We start from the raw sequence: 16,477 nt of genomic DNA, 5'->3' as shown, positions 1-16,477 counted from the left end.
ACCCAGAAGACCAACATCAAAGACTATATTAAATCAGGAGCTGGTAATACTTTACACTGTTCATTACATATTTCTGATACCTTACGTCAGTGGTCCCCAACCTTTTTACGCCTACGGGCACATTTGAGAGTTTATATGGTTGTGGCGGGCACCAACCAATTAATAAAGCCAAATTTTGGACAAATAAGATATGGACACCACATAATACACAAAACAACACGACGTTTAATGACACAAGAAACCACGCAATCAAAAATACGTACTTTTATAAGTACAATTATTATTACTCAAGTGGGAAGTTAGTGTGATGTTTGGCACTGCATTTCAGCGGCCAGTTTTTCAAATTTGGGAGTGTAGGATGATGTTGCTGCTCGCAAACAATCGTCGAGATCTGCGCTTCGATTTTATAATGTTCGTGGTTGAACTGCCTTCATTATTCAGTATAACCTCTTTCCGTAACAACGCAGGCACCCAAAAAAAGCCTTGGCGGCCTTGGGGACTACTGCCTTACAGTGTCTCATCAGAAATATACAGTTTCAATTTCTAGAGTTTCAATTCAAAAGTCTTAAGAGCCACAGTGTCCCTACTCTGAACAATCCATATGGCACAAGTCACTGCCTTTCTAGAAATTTCTAAAATCGACCAAATATAGATCAAGTCTCTTCATACCTTCTCCAACTGACACAGTGTGTTGTAGCGCTCCCTTAGCTTACGAATGCTGATGATAATTTTATGTCGAGCGCCCTTAGTGACACCCTGAGCAGCAAGTTGTTCTTCTGTGAGCGCCAGCATCTCCTCATAACTCAACTGCGCAAACAACTGTGCATACTTGTGAAGTCGTAATGACTTTAGCCATGATGGAACATCTGCAAGACGATATGAATTTGCTTTTACATCCGACCTAGCATAGCTTCAATCAGTACATCTCAGAATCATCAGCAGAATAAAATTCTATGTTACAAACCAAAGATCAATAAGGAGATGATAAAATAAAGAAAAGTAAAATGGGTCACAGGGAAATTGGTTGTGTAGATATGAAGTCAGACCATACCAATAGCAAGGTTCAGTATCAGAGGTACCATCGCCACAGACTTCACATTAACACGGATTTAATAATTTAGAATATCATAACAACAATCTGTGCAACCGACATGATAATAAGCCTAAAAATTATGAAGGACGCTTGATGGTAGAGTCTATATTCTTCTGTGTGTGCACCTTGAACCTCCGCAGCTCCACATGGTTGGAAATAGGATCAACATCGTATTAAAGCAAAATGTTCAATTGAAATTACCGCCTGAATCACCCCACCATCCACATGTATTGCAGAGCGGTTGTAAAACACCCTGAACAATGCACGAGATAAAAAATAGATTTCTATAATCTTTGCAAATTGGAAGCAGACTCTCTTGAGTACATACTGCAACTATGACCCAAACAAATGCTTATCCGCTGAAGGTGTAACGATGTTACAGTAAAAGTCAATTGAATAAAAATTTTCTTGGATATTATCCATCGTCTAGTAAATATAATGGATGGAACCAGAGTATTATTAACAGAACCTAATACCATCTACAGAAAATATAAGGAGGCAGCACACATGGCACTACTCGCCAACCCTATCAGCCAGCCTAGTTTGGATTTATCTCCTATTTGGATACCTGTAATCTCCGAAGAAATCCAAGTTGGGCATCGAGTTTCGAGCTGATATTCATGTGTATTTATTCCCACCTTTTTTGTGAGTTTTTATTTTTTTTGGCTTTATCGTGTTTATGAATTTTGATTTTACATACTATTCTTTTACGTCCCACGGATGGAGGGTGTGGTACTGCCTTTTTATTCTGGGACTTTCACTTTTTATTTTGTCCGGAGATAGGGATTAGCTCTATCTAGTGGGCCCAACTGTGTAGGAACCTGGAGATGGAGATAGAGTCCCATCTCCGAAACGTCGTTTTACATTTACTAGACGATGGATAATATCCAAGAAAATTTTTATTCAATTGACTCTTCACCATCGTCAAGAAGTTTTAGATCTGATTTACAGTAAAAGGTAGAAAATACAAAGATGACCCTGCCCTTAAGCACCATTATATGGTGTGGAGAGCTGTCAAAACAATTATTAATGTGGATTCATTTTCATTTTCTACTACTGCATTTGTAGGCACACTCGATATGCTGGCATGAACCAGTCACTTTTAAAAATGTTCACCATACTGAAATTCTACTAAGAGGAAAAATTGTGTGCCTTTCTCGCTCGCTCTCTCTCTCTCTCTGTACATATATATCCTCTGGTTCTATGATATGCTGGAGGAAAACTATTGAAGATACACCAAAATGAAGACATAAAAGACCATATTTTGAGAATAGAGGATATAAGATATGAAGGATATAACATGGATAACTGGACTGATTATACTGAATGACTTTGCTATGAAATATATGTGAAAACAAATATTAAAATATACACAAAATAAAAAAATTATATTCGGGAACATCTCAGAGGCAGATGGATCAAGTATAAATTTTGAACTTAAACCACAATAAGAGATAGAGACATTCAGAGCAGCAAAAGTGTGGTCTGTTGGGTTGTGATACTGTGTAGTCTTGTCGGTGGTTGGTTACCAATGTTCCTTTGAAATATTGTTAACCATTTTTCAAGACTACAGGGCATTACAACAGAGTACACACCAACTGCTGCTTTGCAAACAAAACCAACAAGCGTCAATACTAACCACGCATTCCACAAGCATCTGAAATGAATCCTGAGCGTAGTTCATCAAGAGAACCACTTCCTGAGGAGGCCAGTGAGCTCTGAGGAGAGAGGGGAGGGGCATGTTCTGAAGACAGTGAGAAACTGCGTGGCTTCTGTCTGCCAGACAGGTCATCCTAGAACACATTGACCATAATTTTGTTCAATCTTTCAATCCTATAATGGGGTTGCCATGCCATCAATTAAGTCACCTGTTTTCAAATGAACTGCACGGTAGTATTTTACATGACAAAATATGTAAGAAATGTGAGAAAAAACAGCAGTAATCAACTACATGTAAGCTGAAACACCTCAGTGGTTAATATCCCGTGATGTACTGTCCCAAACTTTTGCTGCGTTCAACTACTCTCTTACAGTTTTACCATGTTTGAGCAGTGATAGCAATCTGTAGTCTGTGCTGTTGTAACACAATTGCAACTTCAGCGTAACAGGAGTAAATGGCATCTGAGAATGCAGTTACTGTTAGAAAGGAAGAACTGAAATATGGTGCAATGCAGATGATAAAAGTCTTTGCAAAATTCAGCATGCTCAATGACCATTATATGCTACTTCAGAAAACTGCAATTTGTTAACACTTCTGAACAGCCAGCTACATGCTTTGATAACAAAAAAAAATAGAAGACTAAAACAAGGTAACAAATAATCCAAAAATTTAATCCAAAGACTTTGTAAACTGCGATGATCTTCTGACTGCAGCCAAGAATGGCCACTAAAGAAACATGCAGTCCTGTCAACACAGGTGACAAAGCTGCAGAGAGGGACAAACAAGTAGATGAGGAATCACCAATTACCTCATTTGGGGAAGGAAGTTTCTTGGTATGAGGCTGCCTGAAGGTACATTCTGTATAACAAAAATCAAGCCGTCAGTCCCAGCAAACCAGAAGTGATGTAAGTATATAACTGGCATCATAATTCCAGTTATTCATAAATAATATCCTTGTATATGTCTGCGTGCAGATTTTCTCTACATTTCATTAACTACAGTCATATTTATGCCAAATGTCTATTAGGTAAAGATGTAAATCAATAACTCTGCCTAATTTGAATACAAAATTGACGATAAATTCTGTCTTCTGATGACGGAGGCAGTATGACCTCTGAAACGTTGGTTAACATCGACCAGACTACACAGCGCAACAACCCAGAAGACAGAAATCTTCATACTCATCGCCCTCATGATGGAGGCAGTATGACCTCTGAAACATTGGCTAACATCGACCAGACTACACAGCGCAACAACCCAGAAGACAGAAATCTTCATACTCTGATGATGGAGGCAGTGTGACCTCTGAAACGTTGGTAAACATCGACCAGACTACACAGCGCAACAACCCAGAAGACAGAAATCTTCATACTCATCGCCCTGATGATGGAGGCAGTATGACCTCTGAAACGTTGGTAAACATTGACCAGACTACACAGCGCAACAGCCCAGAAGACAGAAATCTTCATACTCTGATGATGGAGGCAGTATGACCTCTGAAACGTTGGTTAACATCGACCAGACTACACAGCGCAACAACCCAGAAGACAGAAATCTTCATACTCATCGCCCTGATGACATAGGCAGTATGACCTCTGAAACGTTGGTTAACATCGACCAGACTACAAAGCGCAACAACCCAGAAGACGGAAATCTTCATACTCTCTGCTGTGAAAACCTCAAATCTTACATACAAAATTGTTGTTAATGAATTTTCAGAGTTGTTCAATAAAGTCCAGTGGCAAATTGGAGATGAAAGGTATATTTCACTGTGTTGTCCTTATTCTTTCAGAAGAAGTTAATAGAGCAGGGGACTAGTGTTGATGCAGAAATCATGTCTATAAGTTCAAGACCAGATGTCCGTATTTTTCCTTAATGAGTCACACAAATACTCATTAATATGTACCTGCATGCTTCGAAACTTCCATGTAAAACTCATACCAAGAGCAACTGGAAATGGACTCGCACAATTTGCAGATTATGATATTTGAAAGAGAATAGTTTTCTTTACTGAGCATTACTACCCACAGTATCACTATATTACGTGTGCTGCATTGGCATGGCTAGAAGTGTGAGGGAAGGAGACAGTTCTTTAATTTTTGCTTGATTCGTTGTTCATTGGCATTTTGATTTAAGGTTCCATACACAAATACACAAATAGCAGTATTTGGAAAAACACATACTTAGGGAGTGTTTTTGCTTCATAAAGTTTATCTGTTACATATACAAAATATGGGTTAGTATGTTAGCCCTTCAAAGGGCTGTTTTAAAACATGGTATCTTTAATAAGATTTTCATAATCCCTGACCTTCAACCACAAACTTCATTCATCTCATCGTTATGTTTGATCTCTGAGTGAATGCCAAGACTGATGCAATCCATGATTGACGTTCAGGAATTTTTGACACATTAAAAATGCCAGGTCTTGAAAATAAACCTTTCAAGGGCTACAATATGAAGCCATATTTTGTATATGTAACCAGTATATTTTATGAAACAGAAATGGTTTTGAAGTACTTTTTTGCAAATAAAACTGTTTGTCTACAGTCAGATTCAAACACAGAACATTTAAATCAGAATTACAACAAACATAAAATCACGGAAAAATAAAACAAATACGTACTTCCCTTGTACTTTCAGCTTTGCCAGAGCAGCACAAATAATAGTCACAATGCAAGAGATAATAATGATAGTCACTTTTTGCTCAATAACAAAGTTACCGGACTACGCACGCTTTACAGTCAAACGACGATTTCACCTTCTCTTTCAAATATCACAATCTACAGTTCGGTACCCATGTCTAATTGCTCTTGGTATGAGTTTCAAGGGATATCTTAAAACTTATAACTGAGTAACACACAGCTGCATAGTTTAAATGAGTATTTGTGTGAATACATGTGCATTAAAACATTCCAACATAGGATTCGAACTTGAGCGCGCGATCTTTCCGTCAATGCTAATCTTCTATCCATTCAACTTTGTTAGCAGTGACTATAGATGTCCAACTGAAGTATTTTCTTCACCTTCATTTTTACAGTGAACCCAGTCACATACCTTGAGAAAGTCCGCAACATTAATTAATGCTTTCCTTAAAATGAGACAAAGATAACGAAGACGTTGTTTAACAGACATCTGGTATAAATAATTGTAATTAATGTAAGGAACTTCTAAAGAGATAGCCACGGTGGTCTAGCGGTTAGAACGCTGGCCTTGTAATCCTGGGGTCTCGGGTTCGATTCCCGGCGGTGCCCGAATTTATAACTTGTGTCGGGCAAGGCCGTGGTCTAGGCAACACGGAGTTTTCCTCCGTGGCATCCCAACAATTACTCCATTCACACACAGAAGAAGGCAATGGCAAACCACTTCTGGATCATCTGCCAAGAACGTATATGAACAGGTCCCAGTCCGAGAAAAGGATTGAAGGATCCTGTTCATATGGACCTGTCGTCAGACAGAACACTAAATAATAAATAAAGCTCTAAAGCTCATTTGGACAAATACAAGGATATAGTGAAGAACTGGTATAACGATATATGGTGTAAACTTACATCACCTCCAGTTTCAGACTTAGAAAATTTTAACTGCTTCATTTTTGTTACGCAGAGAAGCAATGCATCGTAGAAGGGACTGACAACAAAATGTTTATGCAAGTCTAACTTCCCCAATACTAAACAATATCCAACCATCAAGTTAAGCAACGTTGTTCTTAGTGCTGCTACTTCGTATTCAGGAGATCTGAATTTGGATTCTCAGCCCAAGACTAGTTACACCAACTGGGGGTTTTCACAGTTTTACTATGACTTTCACGGAAAATTTTGAGAGCACCTTAAAATAGGCCATAACTGCTCCATATCCTTCTTTATCATTCAAGTGAGAAATGAATGCACTTGATAACGCAAATTAGTTTATTTAAATCAAGGAGATAAATATCCATGGAGAACTCGAACATACCTGTGAGCTCCAGAAGTCTGAAGTTTGCGTAATACTGACTGGAGGTGTGAGACTATTGCTTCTACGCACACGAGGATGAGTACTACTGGAGTAGTTACCAATGGCATCTGGAAGAAAAGAGTTTGGCTAACACAAGACAACATACATGCTCTCTAGTGACATTAACATAATTGTTGTAATATACATTTTGATGCTTTTCTCATTCCTCAACTACTGGTCAAGAACAGCTTAAATCTGCACGAGTGCTACCAATTACAATCCAGGCACAAGTCTAGAATTACTCCATGTGAGCAACAGAAGCAACTGACTTAGGTAAATGATGCTTAAAAATGCAGTTGCAGTACAACCACACAATCTCTATAGTCGATAAAGTTAACGAGCTGAGAAGATCTATCGAATGTAGATCTACCTTACGTACTGTTCTCAGGGACCATGACCACAATGTCTGATGAGAGTTTACTATATTAAAGTACTGGCAACAGTAGACATAAACAAATATTGCTGTAGCAGAACATTAAAATTCAGCATTACTAATACCAGACCCATGATATGACCTCAACCAGTTACATGTACTACCCCATCCTATAAACCTGTCTCAATCGTTATCGTACGAAAACAGCTGTTCTAAATCCCCACACTACAGGACTGGGGTTTAACGATTTAGTGATATGCTACTGCAACACGTGCCTAAAGGAAGCGCACATTAGTTACAATAACTAGTCAATCCATCATAATGTTATTCTCTAATCTCCTTGGTATTTCAAGTAAATGTTTTACAAGAGATTTCTCCATCAAAATTCAGTATGTATTCCTTGTGTCCACCACTGTAGCCACACAGCTTGTATTATACTAATATGAACTGCAGAGGACAAGTAGTAGCCAGTGACGCCCAACAAAAAGACGTAAGTAACAGTTTTAAACCTTTTATCCACAACGGGTCAAGATCTCAATCCATAATGAGTTTACCGCACCTGTGAAACCTGACTTATTGAGAGACGCAATGGACGGTGCCGAGTTGCAGCTGTGCACGATACAGTGCCCATTAATAAGAGTCACATCATTTCCACCACTTCCTCTACTCCGCTGCTGTTGCTGCCCCCACATGATAGTGGTTTGTTGGTGCTGAGGCGAGTCACACACTGTCGGTGGCATCATTCGAGTGGTTCCATTTGTGATCCGGGCTTCTAGGAGCCTCAACCAGTATGTCAAAGACCTGAAATTATGGTTTCTCAAGAATACCCGACACAAGGCAAAGCACATGCCCAAGTAAAATGACAACAAGCATTAACGGAACTAGAGGCCGATGTGGAGTTTGGTTGTTTCAATGACACTCACAGCGTAAGTACAACTGACAATGTATCACATGCAAGGGTTATTCAATAGTAAATGAAACAAGAGGATGACCACAGACAGCAAAGTGGAGAGAAAGTGGCCTTTCATGGCATTTGCCTGGAAGTAAACCACAAATCTAGAATGTACATAAAGACCTCTTAAATTAATGTCAGGTGAGTGAGCAATGAGTCAACTGTTCCATAACATAAAAAACACCACACGCACATTCCACAAGATCAGGAAGTTACAATTCATAATATATCATACTATTTTGCCAGTGACCATGTTACTTCTTTCTTTTTAAGAAGATACCTTTACAAAACTTGCATAATATTCAGTCCTTTCTAGTTCTCTCTTAGGTTTGATCTGACATCCCTAAAAATGTATTAAAAGAACAAAATAAAGTCATCTGTTAAATAAATAAATAAATAGACCTTAAATGGGGTTCATTATTTAAAATGATCCTACATTAAAAAAATTACACCGTAATTTTAAGCTGTATTTAGAATTAAGCTGAAAATAGTACATTGCCAACTACAGAAATCATGAGGGCTAATGATCCAACACCACATGACATTCACTTAAAAAACTGATCTCAAGTTTTCCCAGATGTCATGCTGATATTTCTAGATGATAATAAAAATGAATTTCACATAAATCTATCAGTTACTGTTCACAATCTGCAGGGCGGGTGATAAATACATAAGTAGCAGAGCAGTCGAGATATAGGTAGTTCTCTGGAAGTCATCTTCTTGTTTAGTAATGCCCTGCAGAATCACGAACACCTTCCAAAAACATATATCAAGTCTTCTAGTAGTCACAAATACCATAAAGCACACTTTTGACCAAGCATGCAAGGGTTTCAATGACCCAGTCGGTATTCATTTACATAGCAAAATGTCCACAGGATTCAGAAGATTATAACAAATACGATATTGTAAGTGCGTCATATTGTGATTTATTAAATATTAAAAATATATTAAAATTGGCCGTCAATCACAATATAAGATAATTAAAAGATTAAAATATCATTGGCATCACTACGAAATACAATCATATAAGTGACATACGACACAACAACGGATGAAGATACAATATGAAGGACGAGAACATGATAAGAAAAATGAAAACTAAAAATCATTAAATATCAGTAAAAATCAGTAATTCAGTTAAAAAGTTTATAATATAACATCTGATGACGGCTATATATAGCCGAAACATGTCGTAAATGTTCCACATGTAAATCGAGTACTCGATAAGGAACGTAAAATGATATTTTAATCTTTTAACTACCTTATATTGTGATTGACGGCCAATTTTAATATATTTTTAAAATATAACAAATACCTTTTTTCAAAATATTTCTAGCTTCTCCTTTGGAATGACATACAAATGTAGCAAATTTTAAAGCAATGAAAATAAATAATGGAATTTATAGTTGCAATTATCATACAATGTATGCCATGTACAGAGTGTCTAGGTTCTACATACCTCCTGTCTTCCCCATTAAAAGCTGGGTGGATGAGGCTGTACGAGAGCAGCTGTCGAGCCTTGTCGATATGAGCACCGGTCTCAACAGTGTGGCTCAGAACTTTATGTATTATAGTCACATAACGAGCTTTGGTTTCATTGTTCCCTGGGCGCAGAAGTGGAACATGCAGCAGAAGTTGGGCTATTGCTGCATCACTCTCGGCTGGCAAACTGCTTACAAACCCTGCAACAGAATATCATCCTAAAACAAACACACATTTCATTTAAAATTTACTGCACAAACATATCTGTCACATGTCAAGAAAGTAATAGTCCTTAATCATTTTCTTCCTTGGATGGAAAGTACAGTCTTGATGATGCGATTTCTAATGCAGTAGGAGGAACTTTCAACAGAAAAGAAGTAGGATCCTCTCCCTATATGGTCCGAGAGCCCAACAAATCTGCCGACTGCTGTGGCTGGCTACATTTATATTCCTTTAACTACATTACAATGTTAGAGCCGGGATAGCTCAGTCAGTATAGTGACTAGCTACGGGCTGGACGACCGGGGTTCGATCCCCGACGGGGGCAGAGGATTTTTCCTCTAGCCTCTGCGTCCAGACCGGCTCTGGGGCCCACCCAGCCTCCTCTACAATGGGTACCGGGGTCCTTTCCCGGGGGTAAAGCCGGCCGGGGCGTGATGCTGACCACTCACCCCCATCTAGTGCCGAGGTCAAGGAAGAGAGGAGCTATACTTATATATATTTTCATACTTACGAATGAACTGACATGAAAGCAACTTACCAACAAAGTTTTAGTAAATATACTATCATTATCATGCTAGAGCGACAACTGACACAGTAATGTTTTGTTTTGAGTAGTGGTGTACCTGGATTATTTGCCTGTTGCTCGTGAAGCTGCAGTTCGTGAGAGTCGCCAAGTGTCTGGTCCAAGACAAGTGACAGGAAGCGGGCATTGACATGAGTGACGCGTTTTATGAGTGAGTAAAGAGCCACAGTCCTCTCACACTCATTCCATTGATCGAACCAGGAAGAGATGGTGTTCACTTGCTCTCGGAACATTTCGCAGAAAGAGCTATAGCATGCCCTCTTCCCTCTGCCCATACTGAAATTCAATGATTACAAAGTTGTACAGAAAATCATGTAATACGAGGCACCGACAACTAACAGATTTCTATCCGAACCCTGGTACAGCTACAGCATAATAGTTGCCAGCGTCCGAAGAACTTGTTTCATGCAAAGAGATACAATTATGATAAGTGAATGAAAGTAGAATTTTTCAGGAATTAAACATTTCTAAGTTAAAACCAAATGTTTCAAATACCAGCATAAAAAGTAAATCAAAATTATAAATCTGGAAGATAATTCTGCCATCAAATAATTCTTGAAGCTCAGGTTCTAGTAAAGGAGTTTAGAATTAAATAATTTTGAATGAATTTTAGCATGAAAACCGTGACACTGAGAATGAGGCTTCCACGTACAATAGCACCAGCAATGCTTGTTAAAATTCAACAGAAAATAGTTCCGATTTCTGTTTTCCTGCCAAGCACCACAAAGAAACCTTTAGTCATTTCAAATGACAATCTTCGTAATGTAAGAAATTGTATTTAATATCTTATGATGCACTATGCTCCCTTGACACCTGTGTCTAACAGTGGAAATGGAAAAGTTGATCATTTTTGCAGGGTTATCTCTCCACCAACATTTTTTTGTGTATACAAACTGTGCCACTTAGGAAAAACAAGCCACTGCATCAGCTTTCTGGACACCAGTGTCAGATTTTTAAATTCAAGATGATCTAAAAATTACTCTGGATTGTTGCTCAAAGAGGAAAAATGTACTTTTATGGTTTTTTATGGCATGTCATTTGGGAGAAGTAGGGTAAAACAAACAAATGATCTGTTGTCTGGCATTCAATATCTTTTACGTTTCACATTAAGAAAACATTTCTTGAATTCATTTTCATGACTGGTACGGCCTGAGAGCATGCTTGCGCTTTCTCTGACTGACATTTATGATTCTGTATAAGATTTGAGGTTTTCACAGCGGTGGGTATGAAGATTTCCGTCTTCTGGGTTCTTGCGCCGTGTAGTCTGGTCGATGTTAACCAACGTTTCAGAGGTCATACTGCCTCCGTCATCAGAGTATGAAGATTTCTGTCTTCTGGGTTGTTGCGCTGTGTAGTCTGGTCGATGTTAACCAACGTTTCAGAGGTCATACTGCCTCCGTCGTCAGAGTATGAAGATTTCTGTCTTCTGGGTTGTTGCGCCGTGTAGTCTGGTCGATGTTAACCAACGTTTCAGAGGTCATACTGCCTCCGTCATCAGAGTATGAAGATTTCTGTCTTCTGGGTTGTTGCGCTGTGTAGTCTGGTCGATGTTTACCAACGTTTCAGAGGTCATACTGCCTCCGTCATCAGAGTATGAAGATTTCCGTCTTCTGGGTTGTTGCGCTGTGTAGTCTGGTCGATGTTTACCAACGTTTCAGAGGTCATACTGCCTCCGTCATCAGAGTATGAAGATTTCTGTCTTCTGGGTTATTGCGCTGTGTAGTCTGGTCGATGTTAACCAACGTTTCAGAGGTCATACTGCCTCCACCATCAGGGCGATGAGTATGAAGATTTCTGTCTTCTGGGTTATTGCGCTGTGTAGTCTGGTCGATGTTAACCAACGTTTCAGAGGTCATACTGCCTCCACCATCAGTGTGATGTGAAGAAGGACTACGCACCATGGTGTTAATTAATGACCCTGGGTTGTGAGGTATGACACAAGTGCGTATGGTTTAATTATGATTACCAAAACTTGTGAGAGTTCTCAGAACCAAACCTACACTTAATATAAGAGTGTACTTCCTACGAAATGTATTTATAACTAAAGAAGACATACAACATAAACTGACATCAGCTGGTTAGCATGTGCCTGTAAGAAATCTGTGCATGATGATAATGATAATAGCAAACCAAACATATTTCCATCTAATGACAACAGTTCGTGACAGTGCTTTCGTACCACTGACGTTGCAAAAGTTGTGGGATGTTCGCTCAGCCAACACCAACGGGCAACAACTCTCTCGTACAGGGATAGCACGCATTTCAATGCGAAACAGTTTACACAAGCATGACAGCGATACTGCTTTTGAAATTCTGTACAGTGTTATAAGAAAATTTTTCCTTCATTTCTAAGTTATTCATAACACTTATCATTAACTTGAATGTGTTTTTGTAAGGGGGTTGCTTGTATTGGCTTAGTGCTGCTGTGCATCAAGAATGGCTACAGGTGAACAACGAAACAAACAAGCTAATGGAAATTATACAGAGAATTCCATATCTCTATAATTACTCCCAATGCCATCGCACTGCTTCTGGCTTCAAAACGTATGAGCACAGAAACAAACACACTAAATCACACTCAACAGATTTCCATTTTCTGAGAAGTTTGTGTACAAAAATTCTTTCCTGACCATCTAGTAGTCTTTGTGGATATGTTTGCACGATATTTATTTTTTTAAGAGAAAAAACCTCACCAACAAAATAAAATGGAACTGCACAACCTCCTTCATCACGTAATAAAAGTTGTCATTTAGGGATTATTAACACTCATGGTTAATTCATTAGCCCAATCTACTGCTATTGAAGACTATCCCAACACAATTCCTCCAGTAACCTCACACCAAAACATCGTTTTACCACTGTCAATTTCCTTGGTGTCCTACTGAAAAATAAAGAAACTACTGGATAAACTTAGTTTTTACGCAACAAATGAGATACAAACAGTTCGCCATCTACCGATTAGCAATCCTACATGTGTTATGATGTGGATCCTCATTGTCATGAAAGAGAACAATTTGTGTAGGGGCTGATTACACCAGTAAACTTACAGCGGTTTCTCACCTATGTTATTACTTCGAATGCTATTCTCTGGAATCTCATATACTGAAAATGTTAATGTGATCCATTACGGTTAAAAATTATTAAATTCAAAATCGATTTATACACTGCAAGTTGGGTGATCAAAATCTAATTACCACGTAAAATGGATACCAATGTTGGGCTGGTAAGAGCAGTAATAATGTAACGTAGTAACCACGTAAGTAATTTCTCTAGTAAGATCATAAGCATTCACGTTCGCATTGAAAAAAACAGAATAAGCGATGAAGTCCCATTTAAACATATGTACACGTAACTTAGCATCAGTTTCTTGCATGACCACGTTTGCGAAACAAAGCTCTAAGATCCGAACAGAGCAAGACGGTAAAATAACGAACACATTACTGACAGCACAGAACTATACGCACACTATATACTACTGCACATACCCAGGCTTGCTTTGATAAATCCTCCACTTCTGCTTTACCATTCCAACTGGGTAACTGGCTCGGTACAAAGACGACTGTTACGTGCCGAAGGCCAAAGAACGAATGGACGGAGAACTCCCAAGTGTCGGCAATGACGGAAACAAGTCACCGGGCAACTTATCATACTCGGCCGATCAATGCAAGTTAATGGGAGTCGAAGCGTTTTTTTTTTTGTGTGTGTGCCTCTCATTTAACGACGCTGTCAGAAACTAAGACTATGTGGGATGTTTAGGGAACTGGTAAGGATTTAGAAGGAAGCGGCTATCCAGGCATTTGACTGGAGGGACTGAGTAAACCCACAAAAGCCTGCCAGGATAGCTCGTCTCCAGGCAATACGGTAGTGTGCAATAAAAATATTAGTATGAAACACACAGACTTGGCTCTTCATTAGATATGACGTACTCAACGGCGGTAAATTTGTTGATGTTGAGTGGATAACAGCACAGAGAAATATACCGACTCCATTAAACTGTCACAAGAAATCGTTCTACAAATAATTTTCGAGCTGGTTGGTTCTAGTAGTTAGTACTCCCGCCTTCTATTAGGTATGTCCGGGTTCGAATCTCGATCCCATGGCGGCTATGTTGGCTACAGCTTTTCGTGTTTATCCTCAGTTCCTCCGAGGCATGTCAGTGAACTCCATGAGGAAGGGTCTTCGCCTAGGCAAGAAATTCCCCCCCCCCCCAAACTGTAGGAGCACAATTCACAGTCATGATCACATACGCCCGGCACTGCTCTTTTGTTACGCCACCAGAATACACTGTCTTAAAACTACATAACTAGGGATGTGTAAAGGCCTCCATGACGTCAGGCTAGCCAAATAGTGAAAGTCCTCCCGAAAATCGGAAGAAACCGTGGGTGACTTCACACAGCCCCTGGTAGGCACAAATAACTTCCAATTTGCAAACATAAGAAGTTACCAACGTCACCTAACTTTGAATCGAGACTTTCAGTTAATTAATGCCCTGATGTGGTCGGCGAAAAATATAATCTCCAGATCCTCATGAAATTGCCTACTAACATTGCATAGTGCGTTAGACGCGTGGATTTTGCACCACACAGCTTCCGGACATCACTCTGGGCAGGAGACCTCCTGACGGTGAATGCAAAATCCATCACGGGACGTATGAGTTTCTAAAAAGCAGTACGCGTATCAAGGGTCGTGCTGTTTCGATCCACTGTGTTGTCACTCCGAATAATTGGCCTCGCAGTTGATAGCAATCCTCCAACCCCGAAGCAGCAAATGTTCAAGCTTGCAGAGAATCTCGAACAGTCTGTCAGCAGACTTATGGGTCAACAGGAAGAAGTCCTTTTCTGTTAAATTACAGAATTAAACTCTTACTGTTCTCTACTTACACGCTCATAATTTGTAATAGAATCTGCTGCAAGATTTTCTGTTATTGTATGCTTTCAATGTTACAAATTTCAATTAGCATGCATGTTTATGTTATGCTAATGTTAAACTAATTCGTTTCACAACATCTTTGCTACAAAACTTGATACTTCATTCCTAGCATCATTACTATTTTAAGTCACATTCAACAAGATCTTGTGACTCATCGGCAGTTAAGTATTTATACACGAAAAAAATATTACCAAAGAAATAGAACAGTAGTTGTGACTCTACAAAAGAATCAGTAATTTGCTCATACAAATGCCGCTCTGGGGTTAAACTGGAATGAGCAGCGTCTCTCAATAGTCCACTTGTACGCTCCTTCAAAAACAGGAGAATGCCGTTATCTCCGCTGCTCTACCCACGATAACACATACAATTCAGATGAGCTGAATTACTATTTAACATAAAATGTTAAAAATAAAAATTACTTTTCTGATGGAGCAGCATCTCAATACAAAAATAATAAAACTTCATAAACCCACGCTCGCATAAAACTGATGCTGTGACAGAAGCAGCCGCCTCCCTCATATGGGGAGGGGTCATGTGATGGTATCGGACACCTGGTAGCACATAAAAGTTCCCAAAAACCACAGGATAATAAAACACTGGCACCCACAAATCTTTATTAGTAGTCAAAGGAAAATTTCAAATCAATCCATCTTAAGTACAATCAGTTCAATGGAGTAGAAGACAGCACACTTAATCTACCTTCGATGTAGTGCAGACTACACCACACACCCACAATTATCATATATTATCATCTGATTACTGAGATTTCTCTGCTAGTGAAATAATACACTCGGACTATGTGGACAAAATGTGAATATTTCAAAACTTAACAGTTCCAAGACATTCCCTTCTGCATAGCGACAGCCATAGAACCTTGTGCTGAGATTAAAGAAAATCTACTACAAAAACTTTACATCTTTGAAAAATATCATTACGTGGCATCAGCTCAGATTTTCTGACGACCAAGAAGATGCAGAGCGAATAGTACTTTTGTGACTTTTTGAAAAATTTCACCTAAGTCATGCATGGTAAGATTCAGTCAAGCAACACCTCATCTTTTCATGGTTTACTTTAGGGACAACGGTGACAGTTTGAAATGAAGAAGTGTTTGCACGGCCCGACTGAAAATTCACACAACCCACATTCAAATATTTATTGATTGCATTTCAATACAGTTTGACTGGTTTAATAAA

The 16,477-nt window shown here is 39.0% G+C and overlaps 1 protein-coding gene across 2 annotated transcripts in view; it reads right to left on the bottom strand.

The window, feature by feature from the left end:
- The window catches only part of smg (sterile alpha motif domain containing protein 4 smaug), a 30,239-nt gene that overhangs the window by 10,942 nt on the left and 2,820 nt on the right, over positions 1-16,477 (bottom strand). Inside the window, exons 1-7 of one of the 2 annotated variants that reach the window (XM_022087229.2) lie at positions 13,841-14,047; positions 10,396-10,631; positions 9,528-9,750; positions 7,676-7,917; positions 6,705-6,811; positions 2,733-2,886; positions 670-866 (exon numbers count right to left, since the gene is read on the bottom strand). In XM_022087229.2, coding sequence (XP_021942921.1) covers positions 670-866; positions 2,733-2,886; positions 6,705-6,811; positions 7,676-7,917; positions 9,528-9,750; positions 10,396-10,631; positions 13,841-13,881 — 1,200 coding nt within the window. In that variant the 5' untranslated portion in view covers positions 13,882-14,047. Of the gene's footprint in view, positions 1-669; positions 867-2,732; positions 2,887-6,704; positions 6,812-7,675; positions 7,918-9,527; positions 9,751-10,395; positions 10,632-13,840; positions 14,048-16,477 lie in introns of those variants that run through there. The other variant, XM_022087230.2, reaches the window with a different exon arrangement.

This window comes from Zootermopsis nevadensis, unplaced genomic scaffold (assembly GCF_977971745.1).
Source record: "Zootermopsis nevadensis isolate Lab colony 2312 unplaced genomic scaffold, Znev_1.0 Znev_ptg000022l, whole genome shotgun sequence".
Classification (NCBI taxonomy): domain Eukaryota; kingdom Metazoa; phylum Arthropoda; class Insecta; order Blattodea; family Termopsidae; genus Zootermopsis; species Zootermopsis nevadensis.
The sequence above is the reverse complement of the archived record's forward strand: the minus strand, read 5'-3'. Positions and strand labels throughout refer to the sequence as shown.